The sequence below is a fragment of the Sciurus carolinensis genome, chromosome 17 (assembly GCF_902686445.1).
Source record: "Sciurus carolinensis chromosome 17, mSciCar1.2, whole genome shotgun sequence".
NCBI lineage: Eukaryota > Metazoa > Chordata > Mammalia > Rodentia > Sciuridae > Sciurus > Sciurus carolinensis.
The window spans coordinates 50546122-50567315 of record NC_062229.1 but is presented as its reverse complement, the minus strand read 5'-3'; the positions used below and the strand labels follow the sequence as shown (position 1 = coordinate 50567315).

The following is a 21194-nucleotide window of genomic DNA, read 5'->3' as shown; positions in this document are numbered from 1 at the left end:
ACTTACACCTGCAGAAGCTGTCACTTTTGCAAAGTATGTAATTAGCAGCCAGTGTGAATGCTGGAAAATGTGATTGTCTGTTTAAAAAGCGGACACAGCCCAGAGGCCACCCAGATTGGGGCTCTCCCACTGGGAACATTAGCCCAGCCTGGGCTCCCCCTGCTGGCTGCTCATTAAGGCCAATTGCAGGCCTGCTGCAAGCACGTGGCCAAATGGGCTCACTCATTGTTCCATGTGCAAAGCAGGTGTGAACATTTTTTAAAAATTGGGTCCTTTTTACTTTGCAATTACAAATTTTCTGCTATTTTAGCCCAGGGGCTCTCTACCTTGGCTGCACATTACAAACACCAGGGACACTTTTTAAAAATCCTGATGTCCAAGCTGTACCTAGACCAATTAAATTTCTGTGACATATTTTTAAAGTGACCCAGGTGATTACAAATTTGTCAAGTTTGAAAACCAGTGGTTCTCAAACTTTGGCTGCATCAGAATCAGCTGGGAGGCTTGTTAAGGTACAGGTTGCTGGGTCCCATCCCCAGACCCAGTAAAGTGAACAGTGGGAGTGTCCAAAACTTTGCACTTCTAAGGATGTTGTCAATGCTCAAAACAATGTTGAATTTTTTGCCTATGTACCAAATATTCTGTATTCAAATATTTCACAAAGCTGTTTCATTCTCACCCTTAGGTCTCAGAAAAAGTGCCACACACTTGATATCTGTCTTTAAAAAGGTACCTGTCCCCAATACTATCACATTATCTGGTCTGTTTCCCTTAGGACCCTAGCCAGTCTATCTTATTTCCTTGGCTCCATCAGGGCAGTCTTCTTCACTTTGTGCCTAGCACATGGCTGTCTGCACAGACCCTTGCTGAATGAGTTCAGAGCAACCCTACTGAAGTCATATGGTCTACATTTTGTGGAACAAGATACAGATTTAAGTAACTTGTCTAAGATCATAAGGGAGGAATTAAGATCCAAATTGTGTCCTGTCCAGAGCTGGGCTCTCAAACCACTTCAAGAGTTGATCACCAACCTTAAACACAGTATCTATTCTTTTCCAGCAATAAAATGAATTACTCATCTAAGAATGCCAAACATCTTTGGTTTTACTGACAGTGACTCCAAGCTAACTTTTTGTTCAAATAACAATAAAAACCCAGAATCCAAATCCAAGTGGCCAAACTGTAGAAACAATGGCAATTTTTTTTCCTATTTAAAAACTCTTATTGTCTGCTAAGCTTGGTGCAGTGGTTGTAGTCCCAGTTATTGGAAGGCTGAAGCAGGAGGCTCACTAAAGTCCAGGGGTTCTAGGCTACTTTAGGCAACATGTTAAAAAAAAAAAAATGAAAACTTTACTGTTTGTATCAGAAACCTACTTACAATGCCCCCAAACAGATCAAGATTTCTACCTTATATAAAATCATCACACCAAAACCTTTCAATATAATATTTTGATACTTAGGAGAAAAGCTATGTGAAAACAAATGAACTGAAATTATCAGATTTTATTTAGCATGCCAATACAATTTATCCTGGTAATAAATTAATATGTACAGTTAAAAAAAAGTTTGGTGCTAAGAAAAATGCTTCTGAATGTATAAAATATAAGCAGAATCCTTTAAACAGCCAACTTAATTTTCAAACTCAGAAGTGTGGTAACATCAAGTCACTGATGAAAACTGGAGTTCCCATTTCCTGTAATTCATGATTCAGACAGTTTCGAGTTTATAAAGGTTTTAATTACCCATTCCATTCCAGTAAGCTCCCACACCTGAAATGAGAACTGACAGTTGAAAACCTTCTGACCCCATCTCCTATACCCATATAGGTGAGGGATCCACTGGCCTGGCTGGCCTCAGACTCCAGAGCTAAGCAGAGACTGGGTTAAATCAGTTCACAGAGGTGCTCCACAAATGTTTGTGGGGCTAAATAAGGCACAAGCATCACTCAGAACTCCAGTCACACCTGAAAAACCTTGGTTTTACTTTCTGCTTACTATAGGATTAATTCTTGGTATGTTCTTTCTCAAACTTAACACAGTTGCTTTAAAACAAAATCATTCTATTATTGCAGTATATCAACAATCACTGACTGCCAAAGCTGTTTATATTTCTTTTCTCCTGGGATGTTTGAACTTGGGCAACTTTTCTTCCTGTTTTATGCTCACAGTAGACCTACATGAAGGTTGTCTGTTCATGGGCAGGAGAGAAAGTTTATGTTAGCACCACCTATGATGAGCACGGGACAGTTCATTTCTCTTTGCAGGTCGCTGCCACCAGAATCAACCTGTACCCTGCTCTGTTCATCTGAGCAGTCACTTTGCTTTTCAAAGAGTGTGGATTATTTCTGGGCTGATAGTGTTCCAAAGAATCAATGAGATTTCTCACTGTATCACAAATACAGCATATAATGTACCAATTACGTCAAGCATACAATTTTGATTTATTATGTCTCAACCTAATGCCTGCATATAGCCATGCTGCTGCAAGATTAAAAAAAAAAAGTCCACTTGTTTTAACTTCCAAGGAGTGTGCAGTTCATTTATCAATCAGTGTAGAACAGTGATACTCTAGTATGCTTTTCTAATTACAGGAGTCACCCAAAACAACTTGCCAGTTATCAGTGCATTTTCATATATGCAGCAAAGTTGTGTTTACAATGGAAATTTTCCAATTTTCTCATGATTCTAATTTCTTACTACTCTCAGCACTCTAGCAAAGGAAGACCAATAGTCTATTTTCATATATTTCTCTTCTCCATGGCAACACTTCTCTGTAGAAGTGAATGTTTGGTTTGGTTGCATGCTATAGAGGCTTATTAGATGTGTCCATATGGATGTATTTACTCAGAACAGGCCTCCCGTTTTCAAGTTCATTCTCCATTGTAGATGCTTTACTTTTTAGAAGTGACACAATACTGTGATAGGCTAAAAGCACTGGCACCAGTCACAGAGACTTGGCCTTAACCCCTCTATGAACTACAATTTCATTAGCTTTATCAGAAAATAAACAAAAATACAGATACAAAAATATTTGCTCTGATCGGTAAAATAATCAAAGCATTCATTTACTAACTTGGCACGTTTAACTCCTCTCATTAACAACTTTGCTTCCTTTTTTTTTTTTAAATCTTGTCATGATTTTTAAGGAACATAAGGAATCGCCTCTTTGACCATTTCACTTTAGACTTTTCTTCCTTATTCACTAACTTGTAGTGATGGAGAAACTGTAGCCCATCTTTTCTCTTACTAGAACTCTGTGCATGAAGTGTAACACACATGACATGCTAAACAGAACATGAACATTCTAATAATGGCAAGATTGGAGAGACTGGCTTGGTGAGGGAATCTGAAGTGCAGTACTGATGAAGCAACGGATTTTCTTTAAGTTAGAATAATAAAGCTGATTCAAATTTCAAAGAAAGGGCTAATTTTAACCATCTTAGAAACTAATTAAAAATATAATCTCATTTTAACTAAGAAATCCTAATGACTGAGGTAGATGATGCTGTTATCAGATACAGAATTAGGTTTAAGGTATAAAAATGATAACTAAGGGAAAGAAAGCACTGATTTAAAATGATCTTCCTTTAAATTCAGGTGGATAATTAAGAATGCTTCCAATTCAATGTTCTAAACATGAAATCTGGGTATGACATGTCTGGGGCTCACTTCTCTATTTGAAGATGAACTCAGCAGTTGGTGAAAAGATACACATGAAAACAGAATGGCCATCCACGAAACAGCTGTCCCCTTGAAAAAAATCAGTTTCTCTGCATTTGATATTTCCATCTGGGCTCATTCTTAACTGTTCAGGATGTGGATTCCTGAAGGCTTCTTCAGCATTTTACTAATTCTTTGTTGGTTGAAGGGGCTGGGACTGTTTCTCCACACATAAATTGATCCTAAGACAGAATGAGAAATGACACTGAGTTTCTATGTCATAGATGCATTAACATTACCTTCATTTTGTTACAGATACTATCTAGTTGTTGATTTTCCCATTGCTATGTCACTTCATTTGTGTTCAAAGGCAGCACTAGAATTAGAACTTTGAAAGCATACTGGTTTTCAGTACTGAATTCATTATTTAATAAGTGCCTTATCTTATAAACATGCCCATCTTCACTTGCAAGCTACCGTTTCTAGGTAATAACATCAGTGCATGTTACATTTTCTACGTTTCCGTATTCATTATTTCAATATTTGGTCATCTGAAGTCAAATCCTTTTCAGAGTAATTCCTTCTTTCAACTAAAAGGGAAAGGGCTTCATGTGTTTTTCCAACACAGATAATCTGTAATGTCAGCTACTTTGTAAATCAAGTCCAATCTCTGATCATTAATCCTGATTTATGTCAACTGCCACAAGAACACTCTGCTACCCCTGCAATTTGATCCCTGAAGGATCAGTTACTACTCTGCCCCTATAGCTTTATTTTTCCCACCTACTGGAAATCTTCTACCTTGCTCTTTGGAATTCATGGTCCATCATGAACACAATAGTCCTTATTCTCAACTCTTCTTTAAAGTGTTCCTCTGCTCCCGATGTCTGGAAACATTTTAGGCTGACACAACTGAAGGCTGCTTACTATTATCCAATGTGAAGAGGCCAGGGATGCAGCTGAACATCCTATTAAGTACAGGTTACCTCTGCACAACAAATTATCATGTCTAAAATGTCAACAGTGCTAGGCTGAGATGAAGTTATAGCCAAGGACAGTTTCCCCTAGATCCCCTTCTAGTGTTTTCAGAACCATAGTACCACAGGGCCTGGAAGTGGGATTGGTTTCTCTTTTCTGCCACCATTCTCCTCCCCTCTCTAAAATCAACCAACTTTGAATCTTATCTCATGAGACCACACCATCGCTACTATTCTCTTTTGCTGCCATCTATCCCAGATCCCATATTTCAACACCCCTGGACAGCCACTGTATTCCTCCTATCACCTTTTCACAGTCCCTCATTCCCTAGATGTTCTCTTTACTTGGTTAAAATTCCATGGTCAATGATTATATCCACTGTTCTCTCCCTTCTTTATATTCACTTGCAAAACCACAACAGTGGTTAAATCTAACTTCCAGTGTCTATACTCACTGATGGAGCTGAGTGTTTATGATCTGAAACTGTTAATCCTCTATCACTACCAGTTACTGTACCATGTCTCTGCTTCTCTTTGCAGCAAACTACTTTTAAGAAATGCCCACATTTGTTGTCTTCTATTTCTCCATTCTTTCTGATTTGTTTTCCAACCACCATGTTTCTCCAATCAGGTTGTCCTCAGTTTTTCCCTGTACTGTACTCTCAACACCATCACAAGTTAACTGTGTTGCCAAAGACAATAATAGTTAATTCTCAGTTTTCATGTATCAGTGGACTCTGACAAGAATCTCATTCCTCCACCTTTTCTCACCTGGCTCCTAAGATATGGCACTGTTGATTTTCCTCCTTCTGCAGCGCTTGTTCCTTTTCAGTTAGCTTTGCATATTCCTCAACTTCTTCCTTGACCTTTTAATACTGGAGCACCCAAGACTCAGTTCTTTCTTTGGCCCATTTCTATCTGTATTCTTGGGATATCATCCAGTCTTCTGGTTCTAAATACTACCTATGGCTGTTAACTCCCAAATTTATACTGCTAGTTGACATGCATATTCAATTGCTTTCTCAGCAGCTCCACCTGGATGGGAAATAGCCTTCTCAAACTTAGTATATCTGACTCCCACCTATTCGTCTCTAGTTACATACCCCCAGTTGATAGTAATTCTATCCTTCTAGTTAGACCACAAATGCTGAAATCATTTCTGATTCCTCTCATACTCCATATCCAACCACTAAGAAAATCCTTATCAGTCAAAAGTGTATCCAGAATCCAAAACTTCTCACTACCTCCATTGCTCCAGCCTGGCCCAAGCCATTTCTTGCTTTGATTAGTTTAACAGCCTGCTATTTAGTTTTTCTATTTCTTTTCTTGCTCCCTCATCTACTCTGAACACACAAGCCAGAATCATTCTTATAAAATATAGGTGGGGTCATAGCATTCCTGTTTAAAAATTCTCCAGTGGTTCCCTGCATCATTCACAGCGAAAGCCAAAGTCCTTAAAGTCCTTCAACGTCTTTGTGACCTGCCCAGTTCTTCTCATTTCATCTTGCACTGTCTTCACTCTCATTTGCTGTGGTCACACTGGCCTCTTTTTTTCTTTGACAAAACCAGGCATGTTCTCATCTTAAGATCCCATCACTGAATGTTAATTTGCCCAACTCTATGTACCATGTGTAAATGGTCCACTCCCTTATCTCTTTCAAATCTTTACTTAATAAGGCCTTTCTTAATAAATTCTGTCATGATTACCTTATTTAAAATTATAGCCTCCTCCCAGACTTGCACTCCTGATCTCTCTTACCTTATTTGCTTTTTGTTCTAGAGTACATTTTAACATAAGAATAAATTGTTCAAGTTCTACATTATGATCTAAATTATAGCCCACTTCTCTTGAAATCTTGTCCCCACTTTTCCTATATTCATTTTTGAGTTCATCTTTAAGACTCCATTCAAAGTACTGATAAACTTTGGGTGACAGTGGGCAGTAATGTTTTTTTCTATCATCACCATCCTTGTGAAAGACAACAGGATAGCTAAAGATAAAATGCAACTGTAAAATTGCAAAGAGGAATTATGTTCAAACAAGGTAACTGAGTCCTACATACAAGTCAGGCAAGAAATAATATGTAACTATACCTGTCAAAATGTGTCCAGGAGCTCTAAGTTTAGTTACATATTACATAGAGGAAGAGTGTCAATTAAGATAACCTTTAAAATTATTTTTTCTTCTATTTAATACATAATACTTTCCATTAAAAAGCAGTTTTCTTTATTACTGTTTCAAAAGATAAAATGAGTTATATAACCTGAACTTTAAAATTTTAATTTATGATATGGCTGTTTGTTGTAATTTAAAATATTGTTTTAAAAAACAGTACTTAACCCAGCACATTATTAAGAGACAATCTTCTGTATTTACATATTACAGTCGGGATGTTCTAGGTCCTTGCTACTACCTCACTGTCCCTCCCTCCCCCTTTTAAAATTGATCCCTTACTTTGTCATAAATCACTTTTATAATGAGAGAGCAGCTAGGACAGGTTGCCACGTCTTCCCCATTCTCCAAATCTTCCTATAACGAAATCAAACAACGTTTGGTCAGCATAGTTTTCCCTTCGCTATCTCCTCCCCACAAACCTCTCCCACCCCTACTGTACAAATCTCTTGGAGGCTTGCCTCCCTGCAAGGTAGGTGCGCGCCAAAAAGGTCTTCCCCTTCAATTGGGAAAAACACCCAGGAAGGTAAGGCGACGTTCCGCTGTCTCAAAATCCCTAGGAAACAAAAACGATTCCCCTTCTCCAAACAAGTATCCCAAGAAGGTATCCTTAAGAGAGACACGGGAGTAGCAAAACACGGGCTCCTTGCTATCCACTCCTGGGCTAAACTGAAGGCCAGAACGATGTGCCCACCTAGAGCTCGGGGTATTATTTCGGGGTGGGAGCGGGGTGTTCAGAAGCAGGGAATAGAGAACGTGGGTGACTAAGAGCCGCAAGGGCGACGAAACCCAATTGCACAGGGAACCCAGGGGAGCGAAAACGCGCCTGCTCCGGCGAATCGCCAGGAGGGGCCCTGAAGTTACCTTGGTGATGGAAAAGTTATCCCCACACGGGCAGGGGTAGAAATACGTTTCGGAGTCCTCGTCATATTGGAAGTCCTCGATCTCCACCTCGTCGTGAAACACCGCCATGGTCGTCGGGACCGGCAAAACACTGCCGCCCCGGCCGTCCTACAGCTCCTCTAATTGGTCTAACTTTCTCAAGGCCGGCCCGGAACCGGCGTCTTCCCCACACACAGGTGCAGGAAGGGTCGCTTCCGGCGCTTAGATGATGACGCAACTCCATCCTTGGCGGCCAAATGGGTGACCGGTCGCGGTCACCATGGAGATGACTGAGCTAGGGGTGGAGACTCTGGGAAGATGGCGCTTCTTGCTCAGCAGTGTCGCGCAGCCCTACTCCCATTGGACAGTAGCGACCAATAGCGTGCGAGGCTCGCTCATGCTACCGTTACGTCACGTCTGGGACCGCGGAGACTCACCGGGGCAGGGGTGGAATCTGGTGCAGGGCCATAAAGTAGGTGCCCGGGGCAGCGGTAGACTTTGCATCAAGTCGGTGACTGTAGAAAGGCCTCGAACTGCTCGCCGAGGGCTGCAGCCTTCACCCGCCTGGCCCTCAGGAAAGGGAGGACCCTGCTCTACTTTGGTTCCAGACGGCAGTGGGAGCAGCTCAGCGTCCTCTCTGCCCTTCACGGGTGACAGACGACCAGCTCTGGTGGGGATTTCGCTTCACCAAGTGACCTTGAGCCCAGGGACAAGTTATAGCTCCTGGCTGCAGGTACATATCCGCCTCTTCACCCCAGGCATCTTCAAATAACCCATTTTGTATTGCCGAGAAGACCAAGACCTGGAAAGCAAGAACTGAATTCTAGTTCTGTATTTGCCAGGCGTACAACATCATTAACTACGATGATATGTAGTAACAGTAATAACGTCACTTTTTATTATTGGGCTTTTGTTATGTGCCAGGTATTGAGCAAAGCATAGTTTTCCATCAATCCTGGGGTTTTTAAATTCCATTTTTATTAATCTTTAAACTGAGGTACAGAGTGGATATCTTGACCAAGATCACTTACCTAGGAAATAAGGAAGAGCCTGGCTATCTCCAAAGCCCAGGAACAGACTACTAATGCGAACCCCAGTTTCTTTGTAAAAGGAATGGTGTTGATTGGCAAGATTATCAGCAGGAGGCCTCTGTATATCCTGAAGCTAAATGCCAATAAAAAGTGGTTTGTCTTGAAAGCAGTGCTAATATCTGTTTGGGGACAACCCCCCTACAATGGGGTACTGCTCCATTGCTAGGCAGTTATTCATGTATCAGTATTAAGGAATGTAGTGTTGAAAAAGCACTATTGAAAAACAAACTCTTGACTTAGAATCTGATTTGATTGCAAATGAGCTCTGGGAGTTGGAGATTTACATTCTTCAGGCCTATTCCTCTTCCAAGAAAAACTGGGCTAGATATAATCTAAGATCCTTTTCAAATCTAGCATTCTTCTTTCACCTGGAAATTAAGCCTCACTTGCTTTGGCAATCACATAAAACCTTTCACATTTTCATAACACATACTTAATACATCCCTATGCTTGTGTACTTACACTCAAGTGTTTCCATGAAATTTTCAATTTTGTGCACACTGGATAAGCTCTGCTTGGTTTTAGCTCTTTTTACTTTTTTGTTTGTGATACTAGGGATAGAACCCAGGGCCTCACACCTGATGTCAAGCCCTGAGTTTTATCCTCAGCCCTTATTTTGAGATTGGTTCTCTGGAAGTTGCCCACACTGGCTTTGAATTTTCAATCCTTCTGTCTCAGTCTCCTGAGTAGCTGGGATTACAGTTGTGGGCTTTCAAGCCCTTTTAAAGCTTGAAAAGCATAAAAGCAGAGAAGTCTTTGGGAGAAAATTCCAGAAGTACACTGATGGAGTTGGTAGAAGGTTGTTTCAGAGGTTTCACAAACAGTATTTTTGCTTAATTGGTGATCTACCCAGCAATTAGGAAACATTTGAAACTTGTTGAGGGTTAACTATGGAGATTCAGGTGTGTCTGGGTAGAGAAGTCACATCAAAGCCCACACAACTCTGGTTGCCCCTGGTATTACTTAGACAAATACCTCCCAGATAGCCTTTTGGAGACAGGCAGAAGGAGGATTCTCCTGTGTTTAGTCCCAGTAATCACAGAACTGACTTTAGTTCTTAGGTGAGTAATTTTTGAATGTACAGAAATGGGTTCAGCCATGTTTTGGCTATAGGATCTGTAAATTGGAAGGTTTATTTTTGGGGGTTGCTGGAAATTGAACCTAGGACTGTGTGCATGCTAAGCACATGCTGTATCACCCAACTAAAAGCCCAGTCCTAATAGGCCTTTTGGAAAGCAATTTGGACCTATCAAAAACAGTTTGCTGCCAGACATGCCTATAATCCCAGTGGCTCAGGACACTGAGGCAGGAGGATCAAGAGTTCAAAACCAACCTCAGCAAATCATCAAAGCCCTAAGTGAGATCCTGTCTCTAAATAAAATATGTATAAAAGAAAGGGCTGGGGATGTGACTCAGTGGTTAAGTGCCCCTGGGTTCAATCCCTCGTACCAAACAAAACACACCAGTTTGCTGGAGCATCTTAAAATCTGAGGTTAATAGTCCTAAAAGTTACAGGGGGTGTCAAGTAGTTTTTCTTTGTAATTTTACAACTTTTAAGAATTATCTAAAATGCAAAAAAGCAGCACATAACTTACTGATAGTTGACACATCGTGCTAGGTGCTGTACAAATCCTCTTTAGGCATCGCATTGTTGAAGCAACCCAATAAGGTATAGGTATCATTCATCCCGTCTTTAACATTGAGGAACCCGAGGTTTAAGGGATAAGGAACTTGTAAAGGCAAATTAGTGAATTGCAGTGAGCTATGGTGACAACTCAGATCTTTCTGATCCTAGAACCTAGGTTCTTAATTAACTGCAGTGCCATTTATGATGTGATGGTGCTTCAAGCAGAGCTAGATGAAACAACATTGATTTGGTTCATGCTGGTTCCCTTGAGACCTAGTCTTGGGAATGGCGATACTATCCTAGGCCTTCCATACTGTTTTTACCTTGCCATCCATTGTCCATCTCCTTTAGCTACAGGTAGTTCTTGTGGTTCTGCCCAGTTTGAGCTTGTACTGTGAACAAAGTAAAACCATAGTCAAGCACATGATGTAGGTTCATTTTGAAGTTGTTTGTTGTTTTTTACCCAGTGTATTTAAAGAAAACATTACAGTGACTACTGATCTTTACATTTATTCCTAAAAGGAATAGACATATTTTGTAATTACACATTTTTGAACCCCGAGAGTATGACAGCAGATTTACTTGTTTCTATAGTCATTTGAGATCACAAGTTTATCTTTTATCATAAATGTTAACACTGCTTGTATGGAAAATAATAGTGACCCAAATTCTTAGTATAAGATAGGATTTAGAACCAGGGCATAACTGTAACAAACTACATTTGATGACTGCTATTGTATGTCAGGTCAGGGGGTGTTGTTTATTGGCATTATCAAATCATTTTTTCTAGGTTGTTTGGCAAGGAGAAGAGCCAGTTAATGTTTAAGGATTTTATAGTAATGCTCTTGCTTACCAGGTACTTCCATAGACGTTATTTTATTTATTTCAGCATTCCAATGAAGCACTGTGGGTATGGTTAAAATGGTAAAAAGATGCCTTCCCCAAGATTAGAAAAGGGCAAGAAGAGCAAACTCAAGCCCAGTTCCACTGATTCAAAGTCAAGCACGCTCCTCAAACTACATGTACACCACTGAGTTTCCCTTACCAACCCCTGGGAGTCCCATTGCTTCCTCTATGACATCTAGGATTCTGAATTGACAGGTGCCTTGCTGGTCTTCAAATTACTTCATTTCAGGGGATTTGTGGTCTTTGAGGCATTCTCGTTGTCTTTCACTGCTCTGTCTCATCCAATCTGTTAGCAAATTTTAGGGCTCTAATTTCAAAGTATATTTCATGTTAATCTACTTCTGCCATCTCTGTTATCCTTTCCTAAAGATAACAACTGTTATCCTTTCATAATCTACTCCCCTTTGGCCCCTGTCCTGGGGATTGAACCCAAGGGCAGTCTAAACTAAGCTGCGTCCCCAGCCTTTTTTATTTTGAAACAGGGTCTCACTAAGTTGCCCACGTTGACCTTGAACTTGTGATCCTCCTGCCTTAGCCTCCCAAGTGGCTGGGATTACAGGAGTGTGCCACCACACCTAATTCCTAGCATTCTGTTAGACTGGAACCTCCTAACTGGACTTTATGCTTTCACTTTTGCCCCTGGATAAACCATTCTTCACAAAGCAACCTGGATAATCATTTAAAAATAGATCATATCCTCCTGATTTATTCAAACTTTTCAGTTGCTTTCTAGTGACCTTAGGGTAAAGTTCTTTTCTTTGCCATAACCTACTGTGAATTGGGTCTCTTCTGCTTGCTCAACTGCCTATCATTCTCATGTGGGTTATTAAATTTTGTTCCAAAATATTAAGCTTACTGCCCTCTTGTGTCACTGACCTTGGTTCTTTTAACATGCTAGACTTTTTCCTTGTTTTTACCTTTGTTCTTGCTTATCCCTGTGGCAGAATGCTCTGCCCTTAATGCTCTATTTGGTTGGCTCTTAATCATTCTGATCTCATCTCAGGTGTGATCCCTTCAGAGAGGCCTATCCTGATACTCCCCCACCTACTCCATCTTTCCTTTATCATGGTCATCATTTTTTGGAATCCTCCCCTTAATTTTCTATTTATTAATTTTCCTCTCACTGTAATAAAACCTCCATGATGGCACAGACATTGTACCTGGCTTCATCTCCTTGGAATAATATAGTACCTGGCATCCCTGGACTTGTTGAATGAACTGAGTGTACTTGTTGAACTGAAATCACTGTAATTTTTCTCAAATCTTATTCTATTGCTTGCAGTAATTTGTTTTACTACTTATTATTTATCAGTTTTATCATTTATGATGATTTTTCTGTTTTAGAAATAGTTACAAATCTTTGATAAAATAGAGCTTGTGAGGATACAAACATCTATGGAATATTCATTACATAGTTTTGGGAATTAATTTATGTTGATCTCCTTTGATTAGACACTTAGACTGAATATGTTGGAACCCTTGGACATATAAAAGTGGGTAATTTTTAAAAAAATACCTTATCCTAAGGACTGGCATAAAAACTTTGGAAGGCACTTTGAACATTTTTATAAAAATGCTCTATTTACCAGTAGATGGCATTCTTGGTCATGGTTATTATAGAATTTAAAAATTTTAAGAAAACAGCTTTTAAAAATTAAAATTTGTTTCCAGTTGAAGTAGACCATTCAAACAACATAGTCACTAAGATGTAGATTGTTGTATCTATTGTAAAGATACAATTTATTTTGGCAATAGTTATCTAAAACAGCAGAAAAATAATTTTTTATATTTCACTGTATAGCAGTTAAGTTTAATTGGGGAACCTGACCTCAAGTGACATGTAACTGTCATTTTAGCCTTTGACTATGGTTGTACTTTCTTCAGCATGGTAGTATCTCAAACTGGGCAGAACCATAAGAGGAACCCCCAGTAGCCAGACAAGGTGGGTGGCCAACAGATGGCAGGATGAAAACAGTGTAGAAAGGTAGGTCATGGGATGGGTCTCCTAAGTTGCAGGAGTTAAGAAAGGAAGGAAGACGGACAAGAGAAGCAGTAAGATGAAGAAGTGGGACCATGATGAGGGGGAGGAATTGAGTGGGCTTGCTATGAGTACATGCCTTCTGATTATAATGAGCCTTTTCTTTTGCAACTGATACTTACTAGGGCTTTTTCTCAGTTTCCGAAAACATTGTTTTTATGTGTCATCCCTGTCATTGCAGGAACTTAGAATGTTAGTATGTGGAAAAAGTGTCTATATTCCAACTGGTGTATATTCAAAGATGCCAGTGTAATACCAGGAACAGAATATACTGTGTCAGTCAGTCAACCAGCCATACACTGAATGACTCCTAAAATCTCATGGACTTCTAAAGTAAGTTCACCTTCTTTCTTTCAGTGATTAACAAATCATTTTTGGTTTAGCACATTTAAAGGAGAGAAACTACATTTAGTAATCTCGCATGAGGCAAAAGAGACCTTATGCTTTTTTCATTTACTAGAGAAAAATAGCCCATGGCATGTTTGTTCATAATGATGCTGCATTATACAGTGGGAAGAAGAGTTTTTATCTAAAGACTAGTTATGAAGCAGTGGGTTTTTACAATATGATTTGATTACAGCTGACTAAATTACATCTGACTTATATCACCTCCTGATTTAATCTTATGCTATTATAGAAGTGGAGTAGATTTTGTAACTGCCTGACAACTATGTTCCACATGATGAACACCATCCAGTTCTTTAATATTTCTTGTTAAAGTGCAACAGGAAGACAAATTTAGTTTCCCAAATATTAAAAACCAAAACATTTAAGAATACTGTTCAGAATAGCCCAAACTAGAAAATATCCAGAAGACTACTAACAAGAATAAACAAATTTTGCAGCATGTGACTTTATACATGTTCCCTACTGATCTCCCAAATCAGCCACATGCTGCATGATCTGTCTTCAGAGGACTATATATGACCATATCTTACATTCTCTACAATTATGTTGAAATTTTCCTGTTGCTTTGTGACATTGTAGCCAATAACATGATAGAACAGTACATTACTCGTGCTTTTGGTGATTCTGGTGTAAACAAATCTGTACTGCCACTCACATAAAAGTATAGCATGTATAATTGTGTACTGCCTCATGGTAAAGTCACTGTAAAACAGTGTGCCGTGTTATGCTGTAAAACAGCAGCCTTTCATCTCATGGTTACTGCATCTCTTGATTGCATCAAGAGGCCATGTCGATTAACTAACCTACACAGTCTACATTTATGTAAGTACTGTATGATTTTTGTATAATTACATTATCACCTGATGAAGCAGTTCTCAGAATATATCCCCATTAAGTGATGCATGATTGTGTTTGATAGCATCGAGAATTACATACTTACATGCTGTACAGTTACACTGAACCAGCGCTGAATGGTGGCAAAAATTTTGTCAGATAAAGTCAGACCCTTACTTTGCTGACTGAAAACTCATAACTGTACCAAGAGAAATTCAAACTCTTTTTCACTATTTCTTAAAATAGTCTGATGTTTCCCCACTTAAAATATTTAAAAAAAATTTTTTTTTCAGTTGTAGATGAACATAATATCTTTGTGTTGCTGAGGATTGAACCCAGAGCCCCACACGTGTGAGGCAAACACTCTACCACTGAGCTACAGCCCCAGCCCCTTTTTCTTAAAATAATTTAAAATTTTATTTTTGTTTGCTCAGGAAACACCATGGCACGTGTTGTCTTAATTTCGGGGTTGTTGCAAGGCTATGTGGGAGCAGTCTGCACTCAGGCTGCTGCTTCGAAGTTGATGCTCTGCACTTTGCGCCACCTCAGTCTCACCAGGTCAGTCATCAAGCCTTCAGAGCTGCTGATGGTTGTGGGAGGCACATCCGACTTCAGAAAGAGGCAGCATCTTGGCTTAACTATGCAGATCATCAATAGATCATTAAACTTCAGTTATATGTGCAGATTTTCACTAACCGTTTTATAGGATCCATAATATTATGTTGTATTTTGGGTAGCCGTGGTATTACAGGGGAAACTAATTTTATTATTTTTTATGAGAATAATACTTAATAACCTAATTTTACTTTTTATTAAAGCATAATGAAATCACAAAGGAAAACTGATCACTTGGAGAGAACTGCAACTGTCATGCGCCGGGAGGTCTGTATCTTTGGGGCGTGTCAGGTTTTCTGGTTGAACGGTTTGCACGTGGTTATGACTGGTGTGGGGAAGGCATTAGATGTAGTTGGTCCCTTCAAAGTGTAGTCGGGGGAAGTTTTTCTTTTCTGAAAACTTCTAAGCAGGATACGTGATAACTAATTTGAAAAGATGACAGAAGTCCTCAAATTTTTCCTTTTAACTTGGAATGAGTGGGTTGATTTTGATGGCTGTAGTATTGTAGCAATTAAAGGAAACATTCTCACAGGTTTGATGTTTAGAGTTACTTTAGGGATAGAACTACTTTGAGAGCCTACATATGAATAGCTTACCGTTTTTTCTTTTTCTTTTTCTTCGGACACTGTCTCAAAATCCTTGTTCATCCTTACTTTAGAACCACTTCCTATTTCATCAAGGGAGAAAGCACTAACATCTGAGAAAGGAAGGTGGACGCGCTTGTTACCCTTCCCATGTACAGTTTTTCCACCATATTCAGACTATAGAAAGCTAATCTGCCATCTGAAGGGGTGTCAAGGGCTGGGAGCTAAAGGATCCTCACCCTTTACCTCAGTGAGTAACTGTATTTTCATTTAAAAGCATAAATGGGATATTTGATTTTGTTTTTTTGAGTGTTTCTCACATATTCAGATATATTTAGCCTTTTTTAACACTTCTACAAACAAGATCAGAAATTATATTGTCTTATTAGTTTTAGTGTTAATAGAAGGAGATTCTATAATATAAAGGGAATTGTTTAGGCTTTCTTTAAATACTAATTCTACTTTGAGAAAATTGCTTTGGAATGAACTGAGGGTGATGTTTGTTGATTTAGCTTTAAGGTTTTTTTTTTTTTTTAAATAAGATGTCTGTAAAATTAGCTCAGGAAAGTGGGTTTATGAGCTTGTGGGCAAATACTTTTCCCATTGATGATAAATCTGAAAATACTTTGTTTACACAAAAATGCTGAATCTCTAAATGTGAAGTTTGTTAAGATTTATTTTTAAGAAGTGAAAAGCCCGTCAGTTGTGGAGAAAACTGGGTGACGGGCTTGGACTGTGCTCTTGCCTGTCTTATTTTGAGGAAGATAAATTAGAGAAAAGTGTTGGCAAACCTTTTTAAGGATCAGATAGCAAATATTTTAGGCTTTATGGACTATATATTTACAACTACTAGCACTTAATTCTCATGTGAATTAAGAACAAGTTTATTAACAAAGTTTGACTATATTGAATAACATAAAATCACAAATCCAGCAACCACTTAACTGTCTTTATAATGTGAAAACATACATGATGATATGTGCACAAATTGTTGTGATTTACCAAAACAGATTTGGCCTTTATTTAACAGTTGCCAGTCCCTGAATTAGAGTGGTCATTTCAGGATTTTACGGGACAAAATTATTGGGACTTTGGAGTCGGGGGTGATTTTTGAACCTAGTTTAGGACAAAGAAAATTAATGTAAATTCTAATAGTTTGATTGAAAAGTTGAGAATTTTAGTGCCCAGATAATGAGAAAATTATAGGATTAAAATTCTAATCATATTACTACCTTGGAGGAAGGATTTGCCAATGGCAGTTCCTCTTTTGTTTCTAATTTCCATTCTCCCAAACAAACTGAGAATTGGGAGGCAATGAGAGGAATTGGGGAAAAGCTTAGGACCACCACCTCCGGAGGACACTCCTAGCCAGGAGCAGGGCTTGGTCTTGGACTTCTTGAAATGAACAGACCCTCAGGTTGGGCCTTAACAGAACTGCCTCCCACGCTTGCCTTTAATGCAGTGTGCTTTACAAAACTCCCACAGCTCCATGTGCTCTTCACCTCAAGCCCATGAGATAGCCTAATGATAGGAAGCCATCCACATTTTACAGAAGAGGACATTGCCCAGGAGATGTCTTACAGCTTCTCCCAGGACCAAATGGAAGTGCCGGCTTAGAATTCCTAAGCCAGAGGGCCCTGTTGTCACTCTGGGAGTGAGTAAAGAATGGAGCAGTCACTTGCTAAGAAATATTCTTTCAGAATTGGGCATTGTGTTCCCTCTGGAAAACTCAGGGAATGACATTTTATGATACTGACACTTTTTGCCTGGAACTCTAAATGTAACCAGTCTGAATTGAAAACTGGACTCTGAATTGAAGGACATTTGACTGTATTGAAGTTCATATTTTTTTTCCTTAAGAACCAAAGAAAAAGAAGTCTGAGTAACCTTAGAAATGTCAAGAAGATAAGAGTAGAAGTATTGTAAATATTGTAAGAATTGTTCAGGCAAGGCTAACATTTTACTAGAGGGGTCACTGTATTTGGCTTCTGCAGAGTATTGGCCACTGAGCAAGATGTATTCTATTATAATTCGATGGGAGAGTTTGGCAGTGAAACAATTTTTAAAATTCTTATGCATTCGTTTGGAAATATGCCAGATACTGAGCGAGGTGCCAGGCATTGAAAATGATAGACCCCTGTCCTCAGGTTTTAGTGGTGCCCTAGTCTAAAGAAGTGATTTTATGTACCTAATTGATTTTGGAAAAACTAATTTTATTTTGACTGTTTGTTTGCTTTTAGAAGCCCTTTCCATATTCTGCAGTGCCTTAGTATATTGTTGCCTTTTGGTTTACAAAGCATTTAATTATATAGTAGGTTGGTACTTGCTTGTCACAACCACCCTGTCAGGGAAGTGTAGGGATCTTTATTCTTGTTTCACAGGTGAGGGAATTAAGACAACTATTTAGATACAATTATCCTGTTTCCTGATTTGCCTGAGATAGTACTGATTTATGCCTTTTATTCCTAGAGTAATTATTAGTAGCATGCCTTTTGCTCAGAACTGTCCTGTCTGACATTATATTGTTGACCTGAGTTTAAAGAACTTCTTCAAGTAAGTGGAGGACTCAGATCTTTGATAATTGAATCAGCTCTTCTTACAACAAAAATGGTGACAGTTTTGTTGAGCAGCATGTTACTGGGCATAAGAAAAGGGAGAGTCACTGAGGCACAATGAATAGGTAATAAAGCCGAAGGGCCAGGCTTCTGGGGCAGAGGCTTTTGAGGATCCTATGGTTCCCAGTGCTGGTCTTTGAGTGCTTGGCTTATGGTTTTGCTCATGTAGGGGTATGAGTGGGAGGGCCTGCTAGCTGGAAAATGGACTGTCTCCTGAACAATTCTCTGCTGGTCTCTGTGGTCTTCAGTGTGAGTAAGGGGGACATCTCTTTAAAGTACTTTACTTTTCAGTAGTTTTACACCTGATTTACTTTGATTATCAGAGTCTGATGGTCAAAGAACCTTTTGAAGATTAACTAGTGGGGACAAGCAATGCTTGGTACTCCTAGCCTCACTACAGTGTCCTCAGTGACAAATCAGAGGGTGGTAGAGAAGGACCTCAGGCACCTAGGAGGTGTAGGGAGACTGGGCCATAAGCTCTCAGAGAACTCCAGAGAAGGACAGATGGTCTGGTGGTCTGGCAGCCAGCCTGTGGCTCTTATTAGTGTCCTGGTCACTGAGAGTTGGAGCCCACAAAGGAAATAGAGGCTCCTTGGGAAAGGCATAGCTTAGCATTTCTGTAACCACAGTATCTTACACAGGGCTGACATGCTATAGACACTTAATACTTGTTTCACTGGGTAGAATAAGCAAGTATTAATCCAATTCTAGCTGATTACCCATACTACCTGAATCAGTCACTTTCTGAAATAGGAATGGTGGTAATATCCATCTTAAGAAATGAGCTGATGGTACTCATATAGTCTGTTCTTCACGAATAGAAGCTATGGAAAGCAAAAGTTGCCTGTACTACTGCTGCCTATGTCCCAAACTAGGTAGTCTCTAAAATATAGTGGCAGTATTTTTCACTGACACACTTTTGTTTGGTAAATGAAGCAAATCTAAAAGGTAAAACTCTTTTCCTTTTTTCCTCAAGGAACCTAATCAAGTAAAACAAATTTTATTTTAAATTCAGCCAACACGTATTGAGTGCCTGCTCTGTGCCCAGCCTTGTTCAAGGTGCTGGGGTTATAACAGTGCATGAGGCAGCCAAGGCCCCTGCTGTTAGAGGAACTTCATTGTGATGTGAATAACCCAAAGAATGTCACGTGAGACACACTACGAAGGAAATAAAACAGGGCCATGGGAGGCAAGAATGGCCCAGGGCAGGGGTGCCATTTTAAATCTGTGCTTAACATTTGAGCTGAGACTTGAAGAAGGAAAAGAGCTAGCCATGTGCTTAGCATTCGTGGCAGATGCCACAGTTTTGGGGTAGGAATGAGCTTGGCATGTTCAGAGCAGAGTAGGTATGAGAGAAGATCAGAGGTAGACGGGACCTACCTACAAATCACTGTGGGCTTGGATAGGGACTTGGAAGGTTTTAAGCAGGGAAATGAGTACTGTTTCATTTTAAAAGGGTCATTTATTAGCTTGATCAAGAGTTGGATTTTTGTTGGACTTTGACACCAGGTTGGAAGTTGTTGACATAATCTCAGGAGAGGTGCTGGTGGTAGTGTTGGAGAGCAAGAGAGGTACAGCCAATGGGATTTACACAGCGGGTGGGTGGCTATTAGAGAAGAAGAAACCAGGATGATTTCTAGGATTTGGGATTTGAATAATCTAGGGAGATAATGATGTAATGATGGTGGCAAATTTTCATATAAATGGAGAAGAACATGTTTAGAGAAGGAAGGGGACTCAGTTTGGTACTAATGTGGGCTAGGGAGGGAGCAGATTGAGTTACAAATGAGATAAGAGTATGAGTTTAATCAACTCATAACAGGTCATTAACTATTGATTCTGGGTCATCAGTATGTGGAGGTGCATTATACTATTTTCACTGCTTCTGTATGTGTTTAAAATTTTTCATAATAAAAAGGGAGAACATTTGGGAGAAAAAATAGTTCTGTATTGAGTATGTTAAGTTTGAAATAGAAACTCAAATAGGCAGTTGTATATATGAATTTTGAATTCACTGCTGGAAATAGTCTAAGCCATGTAGAGAATGAGGAAGAGGCCTGGGACTCAGCCTTGACCATGTCAACAATTAGAGACCACACAGAAGCAAGGGCCAGCAAAGGAGATGGACAAGGAGCGGGCAGCCAGGCAGGAGGGAAATCAGTGTTGTTGAAGCCAGGACAGTGTTTTAAGGAGGAGGGATTGGCCAGCTCTGCTAAATTCTGCTGGAAGGTCATCCCCTGATTGGCCAGAATGGGGAGTGAGTAGTCAGAATGACTGGCCTTAGTACCCTGCTGAGAGTGAGAGCACGGCTGCTTGTGTTGGAGAGAGAATGGGAGATAAGAAAGTGGAAGCAGAACCATATATAACTCTTGAAGTGTTTTGATGTGAATGGGAGCAGAGAAATGGGGTGATAGCTGGTGAAAGACTTGTTTTTCTTTATTAGTTTTTGAGAAGCAGCAAAACACCCAAGTGCCTGGATTCAGGATCTTTGCCCTGCCACTTACTGGCTCTGGGACCTCAGTTTGTGCCTCTGTAAAATGGGGATAATTAGAGCTGCCTTTCAGCGTTCTTGTGAAAATTGAATGAGTGTATGTAAAGTGCCTGACACACTGTAGGTGTTTGTCTGTGTCTCCTGATGATGTTATCTGAGATGGGAGATGCCAGAGCTTGTGTGGTCTCAGGGAGAGCCAAGAGGGTGATGCAGGAGAGTGGCTGGTTGCTGGAGTGAAGACTCAGGAAGGTGGAAAAGAGGCCAGCGCAGTGGTGGGAGTAAGGTAGTTCACCC

General features: G+C 39.7%; 2 protein-coding genes across 4 annotated transcripts in view; one reads left to right on the top strand and one right to left on the bottom strand.

Moving 5' to 3' along the window:
- Positions 1-1488: 1488 nt before the first annotated feature.
- On the bottom strand, positions 1489-7897 carry Dph3 (diphthamide biosynthesis 3). Of its 2 annotated transcripts, XM_047531399.1 has the most exons (3): positions 7674-7897; positions 7092-7166; positions 1489-3901 (listed from the first exon to the last, which is right to left on the bottom strand). In XM_047531399.1, the coding sequence occupies exons 1-3, from the start codon at positions 7779-7781 to the stop codon at positions 3836-3838; spliced, it is 249 nt and encodes an 82-aa protein (XP_047387355.1). In that variant the 5' UTR covers positions 7782-7897; the 3' UTR covers positions 1489-3835. The 2 variants fall into 2 exon arrangements, with proteins under 2 accessions (XP_047387355.1, XP_047387356.1); XM_047531400.1 differs by lacking the exon at positions 7092-7166.
- A 391-nt stretch (positions 7898-8288) lies between these two features.
- Oxnad1 (oxidoreductase NAD binding domain containing 1) overlaps positions 8289-21194 on the top strand; it is a 37599-nt gene continuing 24693 nt past the window's right edge. For both annotated transcript variants that reach the window (XM_047532398.1, XM_047532399.1), the window contains exons 1-4: positions 8289-8424; positions 13535-13686; positions 15030-15153; positions 15414-15477. In XM_047532398.1, coding sequence (XP_047388354.1) covers positions 15038-15153; positions 15414-15477 — 180 coding nt within the window. In that variant the 5' untranslated portion in view covers positions 8289-8424; positions 13535-13686; positions 15030-15037. The remainder of the gene's footprint in view (positions 8425-13534; positions 13687-15029; positions 15154-15413; positions 15478-21194) is intronic.

Bases quoted from the DNA above. Each gene is read 5' to 3' on its own strand.
- Dph3 (XM_047531399.1), bottom strand. From the start codon at position 7,781: ATGGCGGTGTTTCACGACGAGGTGGAGATCGAGGACTTCCAATATGAC. The intron at 7,167-7,673 runs GTAACTTCAGGG...ATTTCGTTATAG, and splicing joins ATAACTTTTCCATCACCAAG to GAAGATTTGGAGAATGGGGA. The intron at 3,902-7,091 runs GTAAGGGATCAA...ATTCTGTCTTAG, and splicing joins TAAAAGTGATTTATGACAAA to GATCAATTTATGTGTGGAGA.